Source organism: Neopsephotus bourkii, unplaced genomic scaffold, assembly GCF_033783945.1.
Source record: "Neopsephotus bourkii isolate Nb327-2 ecotype Australia unplaced genomic scaffold, CSIRO-AGI_Nbou_v1 NB_318, whole genome shotgun sequence".
Taxonomy (NCBI): domain Eukaryota; kingdom Metazoa; phylum Chordata; class Aves; order Psittaciformes; family Psittacidae; genus Neopsephotus; species Neopsephotus bourkii.
This window is the reverse complement of record NW_026900826.1, coordinates 1350196-1368644: the sequence shown is the minus strand read 5'-3', so window position 1 is coordinate 1368644 and position 18449 is coordinate 1350196. Positions and strand designations below refer to the sequence as shown.

Here is an 18449-nt window from a genome sequence, read left to right as displayed (position 1 = left end):
TTTTTATTTTTTCCCTATCTATACTTGCTGGGAGTTCTAAAAGTTGTTTGTATTTTTCTCTGTATCTTTTTCCCAACGCAGTGTGTGCAAATAATTCTGATGAAAAAGTTGCTCATCTTTGTGGCCCAGGAACATGGTTGACTCCGTTTCTTCAAGCTGTCTACCTCTTTGTACAGTACATAATTATGGTTAATCTTCTTATTGCATTTTTCAAGTAAGTATATGGATAATTGTTAATTTTTGCTTTGATAAGTTTCTATTTCACTGCAATAAGGTGATAAGATAAAAGGAACTGATACCAATTCAGAGCAGTCCCATTTGCTGTAAGTATTTTCAGGTTCTAAGGCTGGTCCTCATCTCCTCATCACTGCAAGAGTGAGAAAATGTGTAATGTGACGGGTACATGTCATATCTACGAGGCTTGGGGAATCAGAAGTTTAAGTGAATTTGAAAGTATTTTGTAATTTCTCAAAAATGAAACAGAATCATGTCTTGATCTGTATTTTTACTGTTGTTCCTAAATTCATTTAATTTTCTTTAGTTGGTTGAGTTGAATAGAAAATTGTCTTACAGTTCTGGGTTTGATTTATAGGAATAAACAGCTCACTGAGACTTAACTAAGCTCGCTATAAGCATTAACATTGAAGAGTGACAGGCTGCAGAATTTATGTGCTCTGATGCAAAACCCAGGTTTAGTTAGAAATGTTTGTTTGACAAGCTTGAAATGTTATCTCAGGTTAACTTATCTCTGAGGAAAGGTACTGAGATGTTACCGGATGAGAATTTTTTAACCCTGTCCTTGCTTTGGATCCTAGTATTTTCTTGAATGTGTTTTCCACTTTCATTAAAATAATCTGTAGTAAAAAACCAAAGCATTTGCTTTTGTCTCTTACTCAACTAGCTTCAGAATTCAGGATTGTTTAAAGAAAAAAACCCAAAACGAAACACCAACACCCACCTCCCCTCCCACCACCCCAAAAGCCACCTTGATGTGTTAATATTTCCTCTGTTCTTACATTCCCTTTCAGCAACGTGTATTTACAAGTCAAGGCAATTTCAAACATTGTGTGGAAGTATCAACGCTATCATTTCATTATGGCCTACCATGAGAAACCTGTTCTGCCTCCGCCACTTATTATTCTTAGCCACATGGCTTCCCTATTCTGTTGTGTATGTAAAAGAAGAAAGACAGACAAGACTTCGGATGGACCAAGTATGAACAGTTATTATCCAAAAAAGGCAGTATTTTTTTTTATATGATTAAAGCAAACTGTCAGGAAAGTGCTATGTTCTTAATTATGTGTATTCTCAAGAAAGTCAAAGAAGTTCTTAATTTTCCATGGTTTTAATATTGGTTAAGACTATTTCTATTCAAAGTTTCAGTGTTTCTGAGTGGTATAATTCACAGCCCCTAGAAATCTCCAAAGTAATTTCTGAGAAAACCAAACAAAACCAGATTAGATTTCCTGTTAGTGTTAATGGGCAAAGATATTTTTTTCCCTCCTGAAAAAATCTGTTCTTATTAAACTCTTTGAAAATTTAAAAAGGGGATAAAAACTTCAATACATACACATCTTCTTAACTGTTAAATCTCTTTCTAGAGCTCTTCCTGACAGAAGAAGATCAAAAGAAACTTCATGATTTTGAAGAGCTTTGTGTTGAGATGTATTTCAATGAGAAGGATGATCAATTTCATTCTGGCAGTGAGGAGAGGATTCGAGTCACATTTGAAAGGTAGAATATTTACAAATAAAATTGCTGAATATAGGAGCTTAGAATTTCTTCAGTCTTTTAACGTGTGCTTTAAGGGGGCAAAATGCAGCTCAAGAACTGGAATATTTAGGCAAACTTTAGATCATGTCTTTCTGTTGCTATGCAGAAACTAATATGGGATTGATGCTTCCTGAGCAGCACTCAGTAAGCTGAGGCAATCATATTATTTAGTTTCTCATGATTCTTTAATAAACTGAATAAATTTGGAAAAGTGCTGTAGGCCCTCTGTTGATAGTTTTTGTTGTTTATTTTGTGATTCAAGTATGTACAAATGTACATACTGTAGTGAATGCTATCTTGACATTTCAGCAGTTTTTTCCTCATTAAATGGGCAGAAAGTGTTACAAAGATGTTTCTTTTGCATATTGAGAAAAATACCTTTCACAGCTATTTCATAATTTGATCTTTCTTAGGGTGGAACAAATGTGCATTCAGATAAAGGAAGTCGGTGATCGTGTCAACTACATAAAACGGTCATTGCAGTCTTTAGATTCACAGATTGGCCACCTACAGGATCTCTCTGCTCTAACTGTGGATACTCTGAAAACACTTACTGCACAGAAAGCTTCAGAAGCTAGCAAGGTTCATAATGAAATCACCCGGGAATTGAGCATTTCAAAGCATTTGGCACAAAACCTTATTGAGGATGGCTCTCTAAGATCTTCGGTGTGGAAAAAGCACAGCATTGGAAATGTCTTTGGTTCTTTTCCACAAGGAGGCCTTGAAAGTAATAATGCTTTACTCTGTAATATTCCTTTACGTGATGAAAAAGATCCCCAGCATAAGACAATTGGTCAGGAGTTAGCTCCAGCTCCCCGAAGAGAAGAAAAAAACTTCCAAGAGGCAGGTTCCTCAGGCAGTGCCTTATTTTCAAATGCTGTTTCCCCTACAGAGCTTCGCCAGCGAATACAGGCTTCAGAGATCTCAAAATCCACTAGTAAAAGTAAAAAATTAGGCAATTCATCCAACAGCATGCCACATGTAACATCCCCAACAGCTAAGTTTTTTGTTAGTACTCCATCTCGGCCCAGTTGCAAAAGTCAGCTGGATTCTTCAGCAAAGCGTGAAGAGACTGTTTTCTCTAAGGCTACAGAAGGAGATAATAATGTAGAATTTGGTGCATTCGTGGGTAAGTATAACAAAGTAGATTCTGAATGTCCTGCAGTCGTTATTAGCTGCTCTTATCCTCTTGCTTCTGGCTCTGCTTGCCTTGCTTTCACCCAACCTTGTGTTGAAAATGGAGGATACGTTAATTGTGGTTTCATTCATGATGAGAGTGACACTAATGGTAACTACAGCTGCAGAGTTGACAAATGTGATCACCAGTCCACTGTCAGCTTATCGAAGAGCAACCCCCAAAGGAAGTTCTCTTTGTCTACTGGCGACTTGACATCAGCAGTCAACTGTAGCGGCTCACATGGAAAATTGAATATTAAAGATGAACTTTCCAAAAGTCAGCATGTCCATGCAATGGAACTACAAAACCAAGATTTATGTTCTAACATCCTTATGGGACTGCTTCATAAACTGTGGACCAAATCTAAGCCACAAGGTTTGACTTATCAAGAATTGTATGGTATTTTGGGTGTATTCTGGTTGCAGGTGACTTTATTCTACCATTTTGCTCTGCTTCTTTTTGCTTTTAACATCTCTAATTTCCCTGTGTTGCTTGAATTTATTTGTTTTAACTTTAATTATAATTTCTTTATAATTCTGTCATATAGACAATATTTTTCTGAAAAACATTAGCCAGTTGTTGAGTGTAGCAGTTCTGTGCAATTAGCAGCTCTACAACTTGGTACGGGCACTGTAGACAAACCTTTGGTGACTCATAAAGCTCCTACCTTCTCATTGCATAAATCAAAAATATTGTCTATTTCTTGACGTAATTACAGAAGACTTCTTAGGCTGATGGAATCCTGAACAAGTATCTTCATGGTATCTGTGTCAAGCTGAGGGATCCTCCTATACTATATTTCTAAACACTGTTGTAACTGGGATCTTCCACTGTTGCCTAAGCTAATGTATCTTTTGGTAGTTGTTCTGGAAGCTTCCAAAGTCCTTTTATTAAATACAGCATTATGCCTCTGCTCAAGTTTTGCTTAACAGCAAAAACATGCACATTTCTGGTTAGAGTTACTTGCATATTTGAACAGTAAAACAGTGGCAGATTCATTGCAAAACACAGGTGTGGGTTTACTAACTGATTTCTGTGAAGTAGATAAAGCTTTAAGTACGCCTAATGTATGGCAGAAGATCACAATCTGGAGTTGTCAGGTTGCCTGCAGAGGTTTGTCTTGCCCAGAAAGGTTTGTTGAGGACATAAACATTTAAATCTTTAGACAAGAGTTTGTTCTACTCTGTGAAACTTGGAATTCGAAGTAGTTACCTACATGCAGTATCATTTTATATTTGTGTATGTGTAGGAAGAGTATCTACACATTTGTACACTCACGAGCTTATTTGTTTATCATGTCCTTATGGTTTAAAAAAAGAAGACTTTTTAATTCAGAAAGCAAGACTAAACAGAATTAAGGGACAGTGTTTGTCTAACTCTTACCTAATCCTTAAATGTACTTCACCACTAATAACTTTGAATACTAACTATACTTATTTTGCTGAAGCCGACCTTTTAGTGTGTGGTCCTCTGACCTCTCTAGCATTTAGAACATACTCTTCATTCTCACTGGCCATGTTTTATAAAGCTTGTGGTACAGTGCAGCTTTCCATTGTGAAGCCAAGTAGATTTTTTTTTCTTTTTTCATTAGAAAGCCATATGCTTGCTAAAATTCTGACAAGTATTTCCTGCAACTGGGAGGATGAAGGGTATATTGTAAAAGCTACCTCAAGAACATTGCCTGCGTTTTTCCTTCATTAGTCATGCATACATAAAAATCCTGTAATTCAGACTGCCCTGTTCCTTCCATGTGAGGAACATCCCCTCAAGTAAAACTTTAAAATGCTAGTTTTTCTTTTTGAATTGTGGTAATCCACACCTTAATGCAGGAAAATCGATATTCTTGTTAATATTTTATTACACTGATTTTTACTTTAGTGTGTTTAGAAAGTCTTCTCTAGTGCAAACAGGGACACAGAACTCTAGACTGTTTGTAACCCTGTGCTATGGTGATGAAACTATTGGCATGGTCAGAAAATCGGAGGTTGCCTTTGATTTTGAATACTCTTTTTGAATTCACTGTGTCAAAGGTCACAGAGACAGCATGGAGTTACAGCGGTTTAAAGAGGTGGCAAGCAAAATGAAAGAAAGAAGTGCTGATATTGAGGTAAGCACGGAAGACATTCTGTTAGATGCGTTAATGGGGATAATTCTCCTTTAACCACAACTTCGCAATGTATTTTGAGAAAGTCTAAGAACTTGCACAATGCACCCTAGAAGGATCGTGTCTCTGGTTTGTGATTTAAAAAAAATGTAGTGAAAACTCATGCGACCTTAACTACGCATCAAGTACTGATTGTTTCATAATGTGATACTAATGAAATATTAAACAAGAACTCAGGTTGTGAAAGCTGAGATGACTACAACTGTGAATTGAGATAAAATTATCCTGTAATTAGTGTTTAATGAAATATGTGGCACTCATAAATTTCAAGATCAGCATTAAGGAAGATTTCAGTTACTTATATTTTATAGAGCAAGATGGTAATGTATATGATTTTTTAAAGTGGCAAAAGTTGTTCATTACGCTTCCAAGAAGAAAAGGCCTTTTTAATAAACTTGTCATAAACTCAGATGTACGTATAATTTCCATGTTCTGAAAGAATAAAAATAGCTAAACAGGGAGTGACTAATCATAACCGACTTGTCCTCGGAGTGCTATAATATGTGTAAAAAAGCAAGTTTTCTCACTGTAGCTGTTAAGTTAGTAAATATGAGTTACCATTTGCAGTTACCCCTCAGCTGGGGGGAGAATCTGACTTGAGAATTGCATGATGACCATTTGCAGTGTCAGTGTTCTGTTGATCTGGATTGATAAGTATAATGTGTGACCTTAAAGCTTTTAGTGTGTATTTTTGGCATAGGTTTTCTGGTAATAATGTTTACGGTTTGCTTTGTTCTTTCTTTAACAGGAGCAACAGGAAGACTTCAAAAAAGCTATACTGGAGGGCATAGAGACAACCAGACTTCAAGTAAGTGGTGAAGGTTTCCATTTATTGAGGCATTATTTTCACCAGATACTGAATGTATTCTTTACAGTGAAATCAGGGAAAAAAAGTTGTACAGTTGAACCTTTGTACAAGTACAGCTGGATGTCTCCTTGATGTAGGTCTAAATCATTCTGGTGTTTGACATTACTGGGATGAAAAATCCAGTAGCATTTCCAGACAGTATTGCTGTTCTTAGATGCTTAGTAACAGAGTTATCCCATCTTTACTGGTGGGACTGGTTTGATTCTAACCTTTCCTGTAGGCGCTACAGTCATTGGTTGTAAGATGCTGAAGATGTATGCTGAACGCTGAAATGCATATAGGCCTAAAAATGGGTCTTCAGAAGATACTTCCAACAGGTGCATTCTCTGTGTTGCATTGCAATAGAGTGTTCAGGGATGTAAAGAAATAGTCTTTCTCTTACATACATATATATGTATGTATGTATATACACACACCTATATGTATATGTATGTATATATAAACACACACAGTTACCCATGTTTTTGACACACATTCACATACACACAGGCATGTGTGTATGTGTTCAGGTGTGTGGGTGTGTGTATAAGGGTGAAAAAGGGTGGTAACGATTTCCTAATTGTTATAAATCTTGCAATCAAAAGCAGGGCATATTTCATAGAAAACTCCAAGTTCTAGCTTTTATTGATCAAAATCTTGATTTTGTTTTACATTTTATTTAGGTAATTGTTGGAATTAATAAGCTGGTTGTGAAGAATGTTCCAGCCCTGTGTCACTACACTACATGTGTAGTTCTGTTTGTGATGAAACTCCCTTTCTCCTTTTTTACAAAAGAAGTATTTTGTTGTCAAAAGCAGACCACGTCAGTAGATACTCATAAAGTATGTGATTATTATTAAGGAGTATATCCATGAGGAAATTCCATTCCTAAACTGTAAATTTTTATGTGCCAAGACTTCTAGATTTTGTTTCTATTTTCAGTGGGCTCAAACTGAACTTAAGTTTCTTTCTCTCAGAACTACATTCTTAAATAAGAACTGGTAGCTAACAAAGGCATGTGACAGAATAGCTGAAGTTTGTGCTGGTAATGTACATTTCTGTAGTTGTATTCATGTGTAATGTTCTCTTTAAAAGAACTCTTTCAGTATGGCTCAGTAGTCAATGTGCACCTGAAAATGTCAGAGCTGATGGTGTGCTGTGAAGAGCATTTTAACTGAATTATGCACTTAGCTTGTACATTTTTGTGCAAGGTATTTGAGGTACATCCAGAAGGTTAAAATAAATAATAATAAAAAGAAAAGAAACCTGATAGTCCTAGAAAAGAGAACTGGGCAGATTTTAATGGTGGATAATGATGCTTGTTTTGTCTTTTTAGGGCCTTCAAACTGATGGTGGTCTAAGACAATCTAGTTCTTGTGCTGGGTCTACTGACCCTCTGGCAGCCCATGCAGAACAATGTAAGTATGTTGTCTCTTCAGGTGACCTAATTTTATCTGTAAATTGTGTTGATAATGTGTATTCTAAGAACATGCAAAGGGAACACAAGAAGTTAAAGTGTCTTAAGATACTTTTATGGTTGGTGCTACTTTAATCTGCTCCTGTGTCTCCTTGTGGTTCTTCTAGTCATGCCAGCTTAATTCAGTTACCTTGTATTTGGCACAGATAGCTAGAGTCATAAAAAGCTAAGTGATGTAATCAGGGCTGTGCTGGAAACTTGTGAAGATCAAATACTTGTGGATCAGGGTAATGAACCACATTAAGCTGTCTAGTTGCTCACTTTGTTAGGAAATAGGTAACTAACAATGACACATGCTATTCTTTGTCCAGTTACAAATCTCTTTCATTCATAGTATACAGCAAGAGTAGAAGGGCATCGACTGAAGACACTCAGCAGGTAGACTCCAAAGCAGCCCTACTGACGGTTTGTATCAACCTTTTTTGTTGTTGTTAAGCAGAACTAGAAACTGAGCAAATAAAGGAGAAGAAACAGATTTTGTAAAGAGTAATACTGATTTGTGAATTCATTTGTTCAGAAGCAACAGAAGGAGGCCTGTTTTGGCTGAGGGAAGAAGTGTGTGTTCTTGACAACATTTTGTGTATATTCTCACTATGAAAACCTATGCTTCTTCCTGTTTATGGAAAAAAACTCCCACTTATTGTTTGAGAAAAGAATTATTTATATAATCCATAAAACACTAGTGAAGGTGATCAGGAGTAGTCAGCATGGATTCACCAAAGGGAAATCATGCTTAAGCAATCTGACTGCCTTCTGCAATGGGACAACTGGATGGATGGATGAGGGGAGAGCAGTGGATGTTGTCTACCTGGACTTCAGTGGGGCTTTTGACACTGTCTCCTCTGACACCCTCATAGGCAAGCTCAGGAAGTGTGGGCTGTATAGGTGGATGGTGAGGTGGATTGAGAACTGGAAGAGTGGCGGAGCTCAGAGGGTTGTCAGTAGCACAATGTGTAGTTAAGAGACCTGTAACTAGCAGTGTCCCCCAAGGGTCAATACAAGGTCCAGGACTGTTAAAACTTATTCATCAATGACTTGGATGGAGGCATAGAGTGCCTCCTCAGCAAGTTTGCTGATGGTACAACACTGGGGAGGAGTGACTGATAAACCAGAAGGCTGTGCTGTCATTCAGCAAGACCTGGACAGGCTGGAGAGATGGGCAGAGATGAACCTCACGGAATTCAGCAAAGGCAAGTGCAGGGTCCTGCACCTGGGGAGGAATAACCCCATGCACCAGTACAGGTTGGGGGCTGACCTGCTGGAAAACAGCTCTGTGGAGAGGGACCTGGGGGTCCTGGTGGATAAGTTAACCATGAGCCAGCAGTGTGGCCTTCTGGCCAAGAAGGCCAGTGGTATTCTTGGGTGCATTAGTAAGAGCATTTCCAACAGGTTGAGGGAGGTAGTCCTCCCCCTCTGTGTGGCTCTCGTGAGGCCTCACTGGAGTACTGTGTCCTGTTCTGGGCTCCCCAGTACAAGAAAGACAAGGAACTGTTGGAAAGGGTCCATCAGAGGGCTGGTAGAATGGTGAACAGTCTGGAGCATGTCTCTGAGGAGGAAAGGCTGAGGGAGCTGGGCCTGTTTAGCCTAGAGAAGAAGAGGCTCAGGAGGAATCTGATGAGTATATAAGTATATGAAGGGAGGGTGTCAAGAGGAGGGTGCCAGATTTTTCTCAGTGGTACCAGGCAATAGGTCAGATGCAATGGGCATTAACTAAAACATGAAGTTCCACCTGAACATGAGGAGGAACTTCACTGTGAGGGTGACTGAGCATTGGAATAGGTTGCCCTGAGAGGTTGTGGAGTCTCCTTCCTGGAGCTATTCAAGAGTCATCTGGAAGCAATCCTGAGTAATGTGCTGTAGGTGACCCTGCTTGTGCTCGAGCAAGGACGTTGGACTAGGTGACCTCCAATGGTCCCTTCCAGCTCCAGCCATTCTGTGATTCTGTGAATATATAGCCTTACCTTTTAATTGTAGTTACCATTTCTAACTTTGATTAGAGTCTTTCCATTCAACTGCAGTTCAGTACAGTCTGATGAAGTATTTCCAATAAATAGGCTGTATGGAAAGTCTTAAAATACATTTCTGCCCCAGCCCTAATTAAATGTGCTCTTCTTTCCTTACAAAACTGAAAACTTCTTTGTTTTTCCTTTCTTTTATTCCAAAGGATTGGTTACAAGGTAGACCTTCAAATAGCGGTCAAATGTAAGTAAGCTTTCTACTAATGGAGCAGTTTTATTACTCTGTATTTCCATTTGTGTTTTTTTTGGGTTGTCTTTGACTGTGGTGGTGTTCAGTTGCATTTAATGAAAAAACAAGGCTTTAGGGCTTTTTTTCCCCCTAATAAATAACTGAATGTGTTCACTGGAATGCTTTGACAGGTTCTATTTAGATTAATGGGGTCACATGTCAGAGGGCAAAACATGCCCTTAAATGAAAATGACTGTGTTGACACTTATTAAGGAGCTAGCTTCCTGGTAAAGGACTTTAGCCAGCCTTCCAAACAGTAAACCTTCTCTGGAATTGTGCAGACGTTGCTCTTGTTGCCAATTATCCCCTCAGTTAACTGTTAAAGCCATTACCTGATTAACCTGATAACAGAAGGGTAAGCTCTTGTGAACAAGTTAATTAAAAGCACCTCTGTGGGAAAGAGCGCTTGTGATGCAAACTTTGCAAAATGTTGTGCGTGACTTGGTGGTATTTAAAGTAGAGCTCTGAAAACAGGAGATTACTTAACAGCTTCCATTACTGCTTTGTAATTAAGAAACCTGTACTGCCCTTGAAAAATAGGATAAAAGTAGTGTTGTGAGGTTAACAAGGTGACCTAGGATGATGCGTCAGAATTGGGGAATACACAGTTAAGTTTTTAAGTAGTAATGACTGTTGGTTTTGTGGCATTTCACAGGCCTTCTGAAGAAGATGCATTGAATGGTAAGTTTGTTTCTGCTGTAAACAAGCGACTGTTTGGGTCTCCATGAGAATGTATTTAACTACTGAGCATTTGGAACTAGCATAATAGTGTGGTTATCATTATTACTATTATTTAAAAAAATCTCTTTCAGGCATTGCTTCTCCTTTCAAGCCTATCATGGATATCAATTACTATTATTCAGGTTAGTCCCTCTTATGAACTCATGTTTATGCTTTTATTGATGCTTATTAGATCTTTAACAAATACTGTAATTTTCCTCTAGCTGTAGAAAGAAATAACTTGATGAGATTATCACAGAGCATTCCATTTACTCCTGTGCCTCCGAGAGGTAAGGACTGTACTTCTTGTTGCTGCTTCACTGTGGTCTTTTGAGGGAAGAAAACAAAAGCAAACTCGTTACAGATACATTCTAATGCAGAATGGTTAAGCCAGATTCCACGCTTGCATCCAGCAAGTGTGAAACTGAAGTGCTAACAAGCACAAGGAAGTCTAGTGTTGGTCTCGCAACACTCAGAAATTTAAATGAGTATGACACCTTTTCTAGGGCAGCTCACTTCATTAGGAAATCTGTATTTAATTGTAGTTGTCCTCAGAAGAGGTGATACAGTGAGGATGGTATTGTAGTTTTTGTAGCAAACTATTCTGGATGGATTCCTTTAACTTGTCTTGGTTTGTATAAACTGTAAGCAAACATTTATTCAGTGTTCTTAAAGCTGTTTGAGCAGTGTCGTTAGTAGTTCTAATTAGGAGGAAAGAACTGCTGTACTACTTTGCTGCTGAATGAAAGAAGTTGGAGAGCAGTCTTCCCCTGGTTAGTTTAATTTTTTTGTTAATTTAGGATGTTAGTAACAACATAATATTGCAGCATGTTCAAGTCTAAGAAACTGTAGGTTTTATGTGCTTTTCAACTTGGAAAATTGAGTGCAGTACTTGCTTTTTGTGTTCTAACGCAGGTGAACCAGTCACTGTGTATCGCCTTGAAGAAAGCTCTCCCAGCATCTTGAACAATAGCATGTCTTCCTGGTCACAGCTAGGGCTCTGTGCTAAAATTGAATTTTTAAGTAAAGAGGAGATGGGAGGAGGTTTACGTCGAGCTCTTAAAGTAGTATGCACATGGTCAGAGTATGACATCCTGAAATCTGGGCATCTTTATATCATCAAGTCTTTTCTTCCTGAAGTTGTGAATACTTGGTCAAGCATTTATAAGGAGGATACTGTATTACACTTGTGCTTGAGAGTAAGTTTTATCCTTGTCGGTTATTAAACATAAACATGGAATGTTGAATCAGAATTCTACCTCTCTCACCCCCTCCCCTCAAACTAATATATACTTATCTAAACAAAGGTTAGTGTGGGATTCTGTGTGAGCTGAAGGGTTAAAAACTTCAAATGTAGCCATAATTTAAAGAAGAATTCAGAAATCGTGTAATTTGTTACATTGCCTCGTGGGAATAGATGCTGACCCTGCTGCCTTTTGCCTCCTTAACGTTCGCTGTCATACAGTGCAGCTGATGACGTACGGGCTTTGCATTGCAGGAAATCCAACAGCAGAGGGCAGCACAGAAGCTCACTTTTGCTTTCAATCAAATGAAGCCCAAATCGATTCCCTACTCTCCGAGGTGAGTGTATTTAAACTTCTGTCGTGCGGCATGGTTTTGACACAGAAGCTGCTTGCAGGGTTGTTGACAGACAGATCAAATATATTAAGGTATTGAGGTGTCTCAGGACATAACTATGAATGTGTCAAGCAGAGTTATCCTTGTCAGCATTTTGTGTTGTCACTTTTTTGCACCAGTTCTGAATGAAGATAGGTGGAGAAAGTTGAGGCTGTTCAGCCTGGAGAAGAGAAGGCTGCGTGGAGACCTCATAGCAGCCTCCAGTATCTGAAGGGGGGCTATAGGCGTGCTAGGGATGGACTACTTCATTAGGGACTGTAGTGACAAGACTAGAGGTAATGGGTTAAAACTTAAACAGGGGAAGTTTAGATTGGATATAAGGAAGAAGTTCTTTACTGTAAGAGTGGTGAGGCACTGGAATGGGTTGCCCAGGGAAGTTGTGAATGCTCCATCCCTTGCAGTGTTCAAGGCCAGGTTGGACGAGGCCTTGGGTGATATAGTTTAGTGTGAGGTGTCCCTGCCCATGGCAGGGGGGTTGGAACTGGGTGATCTTAAGGTCCTTTCCAACCCTAACTATTCTGTGGTTCTAATTGAGGAACATAAATGACTTCTGAATAATTTGAAACTATTACACAATTATTAGTAAAACAAATACAAATCTAGTAGCAATGATATATTTGCCATTTATTTTGGAAATCTATTCATTATATATGCTTTTTACTAGGTTCCTGGAAGTTTTCCTGTTATATTGCCACTCTGCTGGCCAGTGGTTTGCAGTTGAAGAATGCATGACTGGAGAGTTCAGAAAATATAACAACAATAATGGTGATGAAATAATTCCAACTAACATGCTGGAGGAGGTTATGCTAGCTTTCAGCCACTGGACATATGAGTATACAAGAGGAGAATTGTTGGTACTGGATCTGCAAGGTAATGTCCTTATTTTGAAACTGGGACTGGGGCCACAGTATGTGGTAATTTCTTTTGTGATAGCGTTTTATTAAGAATGTGTATGTCTATAATAAATAGCAAACATTTTTAGTGCATTTTAGTGTAGTTAATCTGAACCTATGGTTGTTGATGTTGGAAGAGACATCTGAGAGTATCAAGTCCAACTGCTAACCCAGCACTGCCAAGTTCATCCCTAAACTGTGTGTGTCCCTAAGCACAGCATCTACACATCATATCCAGTCCAAATCTCCTGTGGCCATGTACTTGGGAGACTGACCCCCACCTTGCTACAGCCTCCTTTCAGGTAGTTGTAGAGAGCAACAAGGTCTCCCCTGAGCCACCTTTTCTGTAGGCTGAACAAACTCAGTTCCCTTGGCTGCAACTTACAAGACTTGTGCTCTAGGCCCTTCACCGGTTTCGTTGTTCTGATAGGCATTAAATCTTGCAGCAGCACTGAGGATATAAATACCATGTATATTTCCCTAACAATATGCACCATAAGAAAATTTCTGGGGTTTGGCACATTCGTGTAGTGCCAGTGTGGTAACTGTGTTTGTCCGGAGCTGGGTGTCAGATATTTCGGCTATGAGAACTAGGTAGGAAACTTCTTTGTTGCAGGTGAAAACTGAAGTTAGGAATTGCAGGCAGATGTAAAAATAGGTGGAAGAAATCAGAAAAGTACAAAATGCTTGTTTAGGGGCAATTTTTATAAGGGTAGAATATCACATAGCATTTGTGATTGGGTTGGGCTTGGCGTGTTGGGTTTTCTCTGCTTGTATTCTTGGGGAAGCTGACAAGTCATAGCTAAGGATGCTGAGGCTTTTCAGTATTAATGCATTTATGTAATGTATCAGATTTAACTTCTTCTTCATGTGCTGTCTGAAGGTGTTGGTGAAAATTTGACAGATCCCTCTGTGATAAAGGCTGGAGAAAAAAGGTAAGGTTAAAGGAGGATGTAAAGAAAAGTAGTGTAAAGCTTTCACCAGAGAACACATGTAACCCATGCTGATGTGCACTTTGTTTCCAAGGTCATATGATATGGTGTTTGGGCCTGCCAATTTGGGAGAGGATGCAATAAAAAACTTCAGAGCGAAGCATCACTGTAATTCCTGCTGCAGGAAACTTAAACTTCCTGGTAAGAGTTGCTGTATTTCTTTGGCTGAGACACTCATCAGATCTTGTATGATGTAAATTAATGAAATAGTTACGTGGTGGTGTGCAAGTGGAGTAAGTTGTAAACAGCAGGTTTAGAACTTTGTCTAAAGCGATGTGCCATTTTAAGATGAAATCCCAGATGAAGTAACTGAGATGAGCTGTGGTGTTTGGGGTTGCTTGTTTTGTGGTTGGTTTTTAAAATCACATCTAGGTCTGCAGGAATCCATTCTGTTAAAGTAATTTCAGATATTTTTGCTGCATGGACAACACTATGCTCATCTCAAACCTTGAAACTGTTTCTCTGATTCAGGCTTTTAGAACCAGCAGAACAGTGTAAGGAACTTTCACAGTTCCTGCCTATTTCACACTTTGAGATTCTTCCTCACGTGAAGACATGTCATTTATTATAAGTTTGAGTTGTAAATCCTGGTAACATCAAAACAGATCGTGGAAGGATCTGATTTCCATGGGAAGCTGACACAATACTTGCTGTAATATCTATAAGTAAAATAATTCTGAGGTTTCCATCACTTTTAAAAGCAGAGCTGTAGGCTTCTGTTGAAATGCATGATAAAAACATCCTCTTCTGAGACAGTGGAATTATCCTTTACAAGTACACGTGCATACCCCATTCCTTGAAAGGCACTTATGCCCCATTGATTCTACTAGCTCAAGAAATGGTAATTCAATAAGACTTTGTTTCGTTTGTACAGATCTGAAGAGGAATGATTACACACCTGACAAGATCATATTTCCTCAGGATGAATCCCCTGAATTGACAATTCAGCCTGGAAGCTGCACCAAAGAATCCGATTCAGCTAATTCTATTCGATTGATGCTCTAATGATGTGACCAAATCAGCGGCTTCATCCAAACTTCATGGAATGTCACAGAGTTGTCACTTAGCTTTCCTTCACTGTAATTAAAAGAAAGATATGTCAAAACGATGATTGCTTGACTTATAAGTGGGATTTTGGCCGGTTCATTATCTAAGGACCTAAGAACTTGTGATAATCGTCTGCAGAGAACAGCGTGGCGGCTGCTCATTTTAAAGGTGGAATAATGACAAGTATCTCAGAATTGGTTTTAAAGGGGCTTTTTAGCAGAAAGTTTATTTTTTGTTGTGTTCTGGTTTCATGGAGGATTTTCTCTCTGTAGTCCTGTGGTGCGCAGTATGCCTTCCACCAGAAGGATTTTGGTAGTTGGTGTTTTAAGGTAATGCTTTTGTCTATTTGGCAGCTGTCTTACTGTCAATCAGCAGAAGATGGGAGAAAGCACCTACCTCTGTAATGCCAGGGTATTCTTTGAGTAGGCTTGGAAGTATTCCACTAACATTTTCTCACCAGATGTCTTTTCATCTGGCCTTTTGAAGAGGACAGAGCCAAATGAGGTGTGTATGTGATGCCAGTAGGCTGAGGTTGAAGGCAGGAACTTGACCTGTTCCAATAGTGAGAGTTCTCCCAGATCTCCTCAGTCTTGATTCAGCTTCACAGCTGTAACGCTGTTTGGTTTGGGTTTTGTTTTTTGCATTTTGTTTTATGTGTGTGTGAGGAATAGAGCCCTAATCGTGCATAATGAAATTTCTTGTTTTACACATTTCAATTTTACCAGGTCACTGTCAAATAGTAACAAAGCCATGATAGACTGGTATAAACATATTGAATAGAAGAAATAGTACGTGTTGGTCCAAATAAGTTGCCTTGTGAGAACACAAGTTGGAAGTGCTTTTCCTCGTATATAGTGACTGCTTCTGAAGTTATGCCTTCCAAAGAGCTTGTAAAACCAGTATATCAAACCCGAATGTACACAGAACTTGTAAATGTATTTAAAAAATTGTGTAGAATACATCTTTAATGTTATGTTATCTGTGGTACTTATTTAAGAGAGACTAGGGTTGGATTAGCATCGTGTAAAGTACGGGAGATTGCAATGCACCTTCATGCCAATAAAATGTAATTTAACTGTCCCAAATATTGTTGAGCATTCAGCAAGGAAGAACTGTTGTCCAACTGAAGTTTCATGCTGCGATTTTCTTTTGTTACATAGGTACTAATTTGTAATTTTTAATTAAAAGGGCAGTATATAGCTCTATAAATTTTTTATTCAGTAGTGTATCTTATAGATACAGACCTAAGGCACGAACACAATAGCTGTTTAAATGGTGTTTTATGTTTGATGGGGAAAGGTGAAATGTTATAAGGATATAATACTGTATACATTTTGTATATCATTAAATCTTTAAAGAATCTAAAATAAATTTATTCTTGTTTACAGACTTCTGCTGTCCACATGAGTCTGAAAGGTGGCTTGGGTGGATTTATGTAACTCTGTGTGTGGAAAAGTAGAATTTGCCATGCTGGGTCAGAGCACTTGCCCACCTATGAGGTATCTCAACTAGGACTAACACCAGAAACTGGGAGGAAGGGGAGGAGTGAAAACTCTCATAGAAGACAAACGTGATGAAATTAATGAGTAAATGAGATAAAAGTATCTTAAAGCTCTTGACAATGTTCATCTTAAATTAGGAGCTGCTGCTTGGATGCCTGACTGCATCCCCTTGTGTTGCTGTGAGGTAGTAGGCAGGTATTCGAGAGGTACTTAGACCTTTGTGATGCTACATTCTTGGCCAAATAACAGCAACAGTTAATCTGTAAGAGAAGCTGGCAGTGAGGCTGGCTTTCCAAATTGAGAGTGGTTTGGGTGTTATGAAAATGTTCTTCCTATTTCATACACTGAATTTGGTCGCATTTTGGTTAAATCATAAATAGAAGGTAAGTAACCTTTTGTTTCCTGACAAATACTTAACAGTGCACAGTTGATTTTTAGAGCATGATACCCATTTGCAGGAGTTTGGCCTGTTTCTTATTCCTTAGCAAATACAGGTGTAACTTGTGTGTGATGGTGGGGGTGTGATTGTGGGGGTGTGATTGTGGGGAGTGCTGCAGTGACTGTGGCCTGAAGCCTTTCCAAGACCAAAAGGGACAAATACGGTTGGGGAGTGTATGTACAATGTGGAGCGGTTAACGCTGTGAGGATCTCTGCACATCTGCCTGGCAGGAGTGCTAGCTTACTCTGGGAGAGTTACAGCTGGAGTTACATGAGAAGCCCAGATCTGAACTGGAGTGGAAGGGATTAAGACTTCACAAATTATCTTCATACTAGCAGAAAAACCCCCATCAGTGTAGGTATCCTTCAGGGAAGGCATTGGGAAAGCGTGGTGGCAAAGAAAATGAAAGACTGAAGTAGCCTGTGTTAGGGTAATACCGTGTCCTATTGAGGTCAGGAAGATTATGGCATGTAATTTAGTAAAAGTGTCACTCCTCTGCTGAAACCTCATCACTCTTGAAGTGTTCTGTGCATAGAGTTGTGATCCTTGGATTTTACATTTTCTTTAGATGCTACAGGCAAGTAGAAGCAGCTCTGAGACTTCTGTTCAAAACCAAAGCATCGGCATCTTGTTAGAGCCTAATTCTTACGAATATAATTCAAACCTTCTCTAATTGTGAAAATGGGAAATGCTTCGGTGACTGCTGCTGAGAGGGTACTTAAAGAATCCCTTTCCTTTTTACGTAGGTAAGTGTCCTGGGTTCAGCAGTAGCAGTCATTTTTCTCCTTCTTGGTAGCTGGTGCAGTGCTGTGTTTTGACTTTTGGGCTGGGAACAAAGCTGATAAAAATGATGTTTTGGTTTGGCCAAGGACTTTGTGAGCCTCATGCTCTGCCAGGGAGGAACTTCCGTTTCAAAAAGCACTTTAATGTCTTCCAGAATCAACACTTATGCAAAAACCTCAAACCATGCATGTGCTAATTGAATCTCTTCATCACTGCAGCACATCCCGCATTGTTGCAGCTTTCTTGCAGTACTAGATGCTAGAACACTTCAGGGAAAACCAATCCCAAATACATTGTGCCAGAATAGGCAAAGGTGAAGCTCCAGGGAAGCTGTCTTCCCAGCTGTTGCTCAGCAGCCACCTGATTGTGAACAGCAGGGGTTTGGGTCTGAAGCCTGTGACAGTGATTTACAAGATTTTAATACGTGGCTGCATTTCACTTGATGCCACAACATTTCAGTGCAGGAATTTGAAGGGGAGAAAGGCTACAACTGAAAACTTGGCAGTAACAGTTCATGTTGGATATTCCTAAAAGATCAGTTAGGAAAAAAACCCACCTTTTTAAAAACTGTAACAATGCATTGGAAAATTCTTCTGATGGTTTCATCTTTTTGACAATTAATACTTTTCCTTGCAAGTAATCCATGGTGTAGTGGGAGTGAGGCATACGCTGTCTCAGCTCTGAGCCTGCAGTAGGTAGCACTGATGAGGATTTGCATATTGTGTTAACACAGTAAATCAAAGTCTTGAC

The 18449-nt window shown here is 39.0% G+C and overlaps 1 protein-coding gene across 1 annotated transcript in view; it reads left to right on the top strand.

Moving 5' to 3' along the window:
- Positions 1–16364, top strand: part of TRPM7 (transient receptor potential cation channel subfamily M member 7) — a 60225-nt gene extending 43861 nt beyond the window's left edge. Inside the window, exons 23-40 of the mRNA XM_061347324.1 lie at positions 82–214; positions 1029–1213; positions 1602–1734; positions 2187–2902; positions 4981–5057; positions 5863–5922; positions 7298–7379; positions 7773–7843; positions 9603–9640; positions 10341–10366; positions 10498–10548; positions 10630–10695; positions 11321–11604; positions 11904–11986; positions 12708–12913; positions 13820–13871; positions 13963–14069; positions 14803–16364. Coding sequence (XP_061203308.1) covers positions 82–214; positions 1029–1213; positions 1602–1734; positions 2187–2902; positions 4981–5057; positions 5863–5922; positions 7298–7379; positions 7773–7843; positions 9603–9640; positions 10341–10366; positions 10498–10548; positions 10630–10695; positions 11321–11604; positions 11904–11986; positions 12708–12913; positions 13820–13871; positions 13963–14069; positions 14803–14933 — 2501 coding nt within the window. The 3' untranslated portion in view covers positions 14934–16364. The remainder of the gene's footprint in view (positions 1–81; positions 215–1028; positions 1214–1601; positions 1735–2186; positions 2903–4980; positions 5058–5862; positions 5923–7297; positions 7380–7772; positions 7844–9602; positions 9641–10340; positions 10367–10497; positions 10549–10629; positions 10696–11320; positions 11605–11903; positions 11987–12707; positions 12914–13819; positions 13872–13962; positions 14070–14802) is intronic.
- Positions 16365–18449: the final 2085 nt, after the last annotated feature.